A 6,903-nucleotide genomic window follows, 5' to 3' on the forward strand; every position below is an offset into this window, starting at 1 on the left:
TCACACCATTGCTTCACACGTTAGACTCGCCTTGCCTTTGTTTTGCGTCATCGTAAATGCTTTCTCGCAACTATGAAAAAACCGTTTACGACCATTTGGGCGGGGTAATTAGTTTATCAAAACCTTGGCATAGTGACAATATATTTTTCGCAGTTACAATTTCACTGTCACCGAGCAGTTCAATTTCTAAATTAATACATACAAATTGCACTGTTTAGAAAAGTGTACCCGGCAGCAAGAGCAGAGAATAATATTCTAATCACTCTGTGGTCCTATTGCTTGACTGCGAAACACAGGGAGAAGCCGGAAGTATAGTCATCACCTACAAAATAAAGCGTTTCCTCTAGATCTCATTCAATTGTTGCTTCCCCCCCCCCCCCCCCCCCCCCTTTTTTTTCTGGTATAGTAGTAGCAATAAATCAAATCCCCAAGTTATGCGACAAATGTAGTATTTGGGATTTTTAAAAACATTTTGAATGCTGTTAGACCTGCTGAATCGCAAACGATTTTACAGTGAAAATAACACCAGGAAGTTCCATTTATGCCGTTTAACTTTCCCAAGGTCTTCCGTTTCACGTACCACTCGCCAGACACACGCTCCATTCATCCGTGCGCCTGTGTTCACCGGTGTTATACTACGCAGCTGGTATTGTGTGGGAGAAGAGGGCCACGAGCATGTCAGGCTCAACTTCCCCGCCTCCTACAGTGGAGGCTGTGGGCACTGAGGGATGTTTTCCCCCAGGATACAAACCGTTCAAACCCGAGGAGCACGGACTGGAGCGCGGGTTCCGCCTCACAAGCTTTTCGGAACTGAAGGGATGAGGCTGCAAAGTCCCGCAGGAGGCTCTGCTCAAACTCCTGGCGGGACTGGAGCCGGACCGGGCCGACGGGACAGGGAAGGCCGGAGACCAAGCTTCGGAGTTCGGCCAACAGCTACCTGGCCCACGACTAGGTAAAGGACAAATTCGAAGTTAGTAGAGCTAGCCATTATACTCTAAAACCCAAGTTAACGTCAGTTAGCTAATGCAACTGTTGCTAACCTAGCTAGCTTGTGTTTACTAATGGCAGCTTATTTGATAGAAAGCAATGGGCGGAAAACACTTTAAGATTCAAATACACACACACACACACACACACACACACACACACACACACACTATATTGATAGCTAAAGCTACCCATGTAGTGCTTAGCTTTAGTTTGCATAGTGCTTTAGCTTAGCTAAATAATTAATAATTAATACATGTAATAGTTAACTAGCCAGGCAAGTACAGGACACATGTTTTGCAAGTTATCAAATTACCACACGGTAAGTATGAGTCAGCAGAAATGTCTCGGATGCTCTGAGTGCGAAGTTCGTGCAGATAGTCCAATATTCCTGTTGTAACTGACTTGCACACTTTCTAACTCCGTGTAACAGCAATATACGAAGTTACACTGAGTAACCCCCAAAGATTAAAACAAATTCATGTAAAGTTCAGACAGTGTCAGGCAATTCCGTGTAACAGTCCCGTAATAACTAGACTACTAAATTTGTTTAACTGCAGTTAAATACGGACTACCAAAAATAAAAAGTAGTAGTAACACAAAATAAGTCAACATTTGTTGGCTGTGCTGCGCGCTTGTCTTGTCCTCACCCCTGTGGTGTGTTTACAGGCATAGGGATGGACTCCGCTGTCATTCCTCTGAGACATGGAGGACTGTCACTTGTCCAGACCACAGATTTCTTTTACCCTCTGGTGGAAGATCCATACATGATGGTGAGTTTACTAGCATGCATTTCCCTCCACTAAGCATTACTAGACAGTACATGGGCAAGGAGGGAAAGCTATTCAAACAACGTAACAGCATAACTTGCTGATAATTAGGCATCTTTGTTTAAAGTGACATCTTTTTTTTTCTTTTTTACAGTATTATAGCAGTATAATAGCAGATTTTAGCCCATAAAACCAAAACATCAAATGCACATATTAAATTATTACTTATTTTGTCCAAAACAGTACTGCAGACTATAATATCAAGATTAAAAAAAAAAAACCCACATCACAGGCAATTAGACTGTGATACTGTGATAAAGCTTCCAGCTCCTTCTGTTCATTAGTTGTGCCACTGGCAGTTTTTGGTGAGGATTTCTGTCTTTGAGTGCCACCTATCTATGGGAGCTTTGTAAAGATAACAGTCACATGACTGTTACTCTCTCTCCGTTTGTCTTACAGGGCAGGATAGCATGCGCTAATGTCCTCAGCGACCTCTATGCCATGGGCATCACAGAGTGTGACAACATGCTGATGCTGCTGAGTGTCAGCCAGAAGATGAATGAAAAGGTAGGATTTTGTGTGCTGTGTTGAGTCAGTCTCTGATGTGATTATGAAGTGGGGGTTGTCAACAGATTTGTGTCCTTGTAATTTTCATAAATAAATTAACATTGATTAAAGCTGGCATAAGCGCTTCGTTGATAGTTTATGGTCATGTGTTTATGCATGTGTAAAACAGGACCGTGAGCGGGTGATGCCGCTGATGATTCGAGGCTTTCGTGACGCAGCAGAAGAGGGAGGAACTTCAGTGACAGGTGGACAGACTGTGATAAATCCCTGGATCATTGTGGGAGGAGTAGCATCGGTCGTCTGCCAACCTAATGAGTTCATTATGTGAGTACCTGAAACAGCTTTACTTTACTATAGTTAGATCACCTCAGTCTGCCACTGGTGCAGTTCTCCTTAATTGAATTCCAGTTTTAAAAGCACCAGTTTTGATATCAGTGATGCAGATTGGTTGGTATCACATCACTGTTAATGTTTATTTGAATTGGTCAATTAGAATTTCACCTCATATTTATTACATTTTTACAGACCTCTTTCTGTCCTTTTGGACCTGATCTTCCCTTTTCCCAACTGTTAATGCAATCCTACCTCTGTAACAAGGAAATCAGGGTCATAATTAACACTGTTAACAAACCTCCAGAACCCCCGAAACTACATTTAATTAGTTTGCATTATTGTGTAATAATACTTTAACATTTTGTGTTCAACTGTGGCCACAGATTTACATTTTCTTCTTGGCAGGGATGATGCATGTGCACCACAAATGGAGGTGCACATGCGTTCTTAATGTAATTATCAAATAATACCAATAATGACTGGGAATACAACAAATTTGTTATTTTAAAACTTATTCGTGACAAACAAACTTATCAATATCAGACTTTTCTTGAGAGTCTTATATCTACATTTAGTTCAACTCCTGACATAGCTAAGCCAGGTCTCTACTTAGTTCTAGATAGTGGCCTTCAGCTCAGTGGTACTTCAGTGTAAAACTACTGCAGTCCAAGTAGGTGGAGTTGGAGTCTGCCTCACAGCAGGACAAGACCTGCATAACTGAACTAGCCAGGATGCCTGGGGAGGAAGGGCCACATCCAGCTAAGCTTTCATAACAAGAGTGAGGGTGTTCACTCAAATACTGGTTGTGTTTGAGCAGCTGTGAAACATGGGGGACCACACAAGTCAACTCTGTGTTGTGGGACGCTCTGCATTCTTATCTCTTACAGCTGCAATATTCTGGATGTGACTAACTTTTATTGTTCATTAGCAATAAAATTCTGATGAACAATAAAAGTTCTGCCAGTGTCTCGTTAGCAGAGATGCCTGTGAAGACAAAGAAACAAAGAGGTTTTATGAATAACGCATTATGAAAAGTTGTGACTCACATAATGCAAAGATTTGCATGTTTTACGTTTTGTTTTATTTTCCAGGCCTGATGGGGCTGTACCAGGTGACGTTTTGGTGCTGACCAAACCTCTGGGCACTCGGGTGGCTGTAAACGCTTATCTGTGGATCGATCAGGTTAGCCATTCAACTGTGTTCCCAGAAATATTAAGTGTAATGTTGCCACAGGAAACCAATTGAGAGTTTCCTTGGCTGTGTGTTTGGGATCATTGTCTTGCTGAAACATTACCCTCGTTTCATCCTCATCATCCTGGTAGATGGCAGCAGACTTTTATCATGAATGTCTCAGTACATTTTTCCATTCATCCTTCCTTCAGTGTTATATGTAGTGTGCGAGTGCCGTATGCTGAAAACAGCCCCACACCATGATATTAATTGGCACTTGATTGACAATATCTGGTGAGAATTGCATGCCAACACATTTGGAAAAATGTTTACAAGAAAGACAATATGTATTGGTTACTTACTGGTCACATGAGCTAAAATTGCTCCAGTTCTTTGATGAAACGCCCAAGACTGCTGACAGGGTTTGTGTCCGTGTAACAAAAAAATGTTTTGTTTGCTAACAGTTGCCATGTGTGGGTTATTGTGCATGTAGAAATGTATAAAAGCACTGGATTGCTCATGAAACAAGCAACCAGGGCTTTGAAGATTAATTTTCTTGTTGCTGTTTTTGTTTTACCAGCCTGAAAAGTGGAACAAGATCAAGCTGGTTGTCACCAAAGAGGAAGTTATAGAGGCCTATCAGGAAGCTATGTTTTCCATGGCAACCCTTAACCGCACAGGTACACTACTTTGATTAAGATCTGCAGTCATTAGTGGTCATGAAAATGTATTATTAGTTAACTATTTAACTAAATAATGTTTAAATTACAGTTAGCAGACTTTATATGAGCTGTTATTGATTAATTTATTTTCCCTTTTCTTTCTTGTGGTTCTACTCTGGCTCATTCACATTTTGCCTCCAGCGGCGGGACTAATGCACAAGTACCAGGCCCACGCTGCCACAGACGTGACTGGTTTCGGCTTGTTGGGTCACGCCAACAACCTGGCAAGACAGCAGCAAAACGAGGTGGCCTTCGTTATCCATAACCTTCCAATCATAGCCAAGATGGCTGCCATCAGTAAAGCCTGCGGAAACCTGTTTAACCTGCTTCAGGGCACTTCAGCTGAGACTTCCGGTACGACCAGTGACATTAAACATGTGGTTAAATTTGAATAAATGCAGTATTTAAAGCTAGGAACTCACATCCCTTCTCCCCCCCTCTTCTCCAGGTGGGCTGCTGGTGTGTCTGCCCAGAGAGCAGGCAGCCAAGTTCTGCTCAGAGATGAAAAACCTCAGCTCCGGAGCAGGGGGTCAGGGGGCGGTGGGCGGAGCGTGGATTATTGGTATTGTGGAGAAAGGCGACCGCCATGCTCGCATCATTGACAAACCCCGCATTATTGAGGTTCCACCCCGAGGAAGCCAGGCAGCAAATCAGGAAAACAGCTCCACCAGCCCTGACCCAAGCCCCAATGTGTCATAGACACTGTCACCCTCTGACACTGTTCTGGTGTGTGTGTGCAAGAGAGAATGAGTGTGTCTATGTGTGTATTAATTGTTGTTCATCCCATCTACCTTTTCTGTCAAAAAGTTGGCAGTGCACAGACCAAAACCCAGTGTCATGTGATCCACTGAGAGAGGAAATGGACCACAGGCTGCATACATCTCCAGCTTTAGAAGGAGCTGCTAAAACATGGTGTACTTCTCATGTTTCATGTTGTAACTTCAGGGCACAATGCTGTACTGCCTCTCTCAGCATTATTTTTCCCTGTTGCCTTTCATATAGAAAACTTGTTTTATATGATTTATCAAAATCATAAACAGCTTCTGGAAAATGAGTTTCAGTTCTATAAAAAAGAAAAATACTGAATCATACTTGCCCAAAGCAGCAAATAATGAGAACTGTGTGTGTGTGCGCGTGTGCGTGTGTTATGGTTGGATTAGGGTGATTTATTTTAGGATGTATGGCTAACATTAAATGTGTTAATTTGGTGACGGTTTACTGTGGAAAAGAAATGATGTATCACTCCTAGAACCTGGCTCTGCCCACGCCATCCAGAGGAAGGTTTGAGCAGCTTCCTTTGGGACCTGTTGGGCCGTGTTCAGATTGTCCACCTGGGTCAACAGTCGACTGACCGCCCAAGCACAAAGTCCGCCCTTCCTTGTTAATGAAGCTCTGCCTTTCAAACCCCAACCAGCAGGGCCGGGCAGAGTGGATGTTTGTCTCTGGATCAGGGATTGGACTTTCAGTGCTGGAGGTCTAGTGCTGTCTGTTTGTAGATTTCTTGCTTTTCACAATCAAATAAATCCATCATCAATTTAGACCAAAGTGCTGTTTGGGTCTTATGCAACTGTAGTGTGAAGGCACATTTTTATTTTTACACCAAGAAACCTTCACTGAAAAGTGCTAAGAATAACATTGAAGGGGTTTGGAGCAGTCTGAAGCCTGATCTTTTGTCTCACAGGGATTAGTACATACAATGAGTTCATTATTTGAACCTTTGGTCAGGTTTAATACAAGCATACACCAGTCGTGTCAGGACTGTACTGCCGTGTTGTTAGCGTCAGTCATCCTGCTTGCTAGTATATTTGTAATATTAAGCTGCTCAGACAGCTCCTCCATCACTGGTGTTGACTTGGACATTCAGACAACGTCCAAGTTCACAAATGTTAATCTCAAATCATATTCATTTCTAGATTAATAGCTACTCCAGCATTTTGACATTGAGACCGTTGACCCATTTTACTTTGTGGGACTGACACACATCCATCACTACGCATGTGCCTCATTTAGCATGATCTTGTTCTGGAAGACAAACAAAAAAACATCCACTGAGACCTACCTGGAGTAAATAGAGTAGTATTGATCTACTGGGTGGATGAATATGTGCAAATGCACTGCTAACAGTTTTTCAGTTAAATTCTGGATTTTGTCATCTTCAAATGGCTGCATGCGCAGAAAGTTATAGCGGCATATGGCCTGATTTACACTGGGTTACCAAAGTGATCTGTGTAAAGATAGCTGATCCATGCATGTTTGCATGTAAACCTGATGCTGTCTGTGGGATTTCCATGGAAATCAGTGAGTCCCTCCCTGGACAACACAAGAATAAGTTCACAGGAATAGGTTGAATTTTG

At 42.4% G+C, this 6,903-nt stretch overlaps 1 protein-coding gene across 1 annotated transcript; it reads left to right on the plus strand.

Annotated features, from left to right (window-relative positions):
- The first annotated feature begins 550 nt into the window (after nucleotides 1-550).
- Nucleotides 551-6,087, plus strand: sephs3 (selenophosphate synthetase 3). The gene is made up of 8 exons (XM_063465141.1): nucleotides 551-952; nucleotides 1,657-1,760; nucleotides 2,217-2,324; nucleotides 2,494-2,648; nucleotides 3,749-3,839; nucleotides 4,408-4,507; nucleotides 4,691-4,903; nucleotides 4,998-6,087. The coding sequence occupies exons 1-8, from the start codon at nucleotides 676-678 to the stop codon at nucleotides 5,246-5,248; spliced, it is 1,299 nt and encodes a 432-aa protein (XP_063321211.1). The 5' UTR covers nucleotides 551-675; the 3' UTR covers nucleotides 5,249-6,087.
- The last annotated feature ends 816 nt before the right edge of the window (nucleotides 6,088-6,903 follow it).

This window comes from Pelmatolapia mariae, linkage group LG20 (genome assembly GCF_036321145.2).
Source record: "Pelmatolapia mariae isolate MD_Pm_ZW linkage group LG20, Pm_UMD_F_2, whole genome shotgun sequence".
Classification (NCBI taxonomy): domain Eukaryota; kingdom Metazoa; phylum Chordata; class Actinopteri; order Cichliformes; family Cichlidae; genus Pelmatolapia; species Pelmatolapia mariae.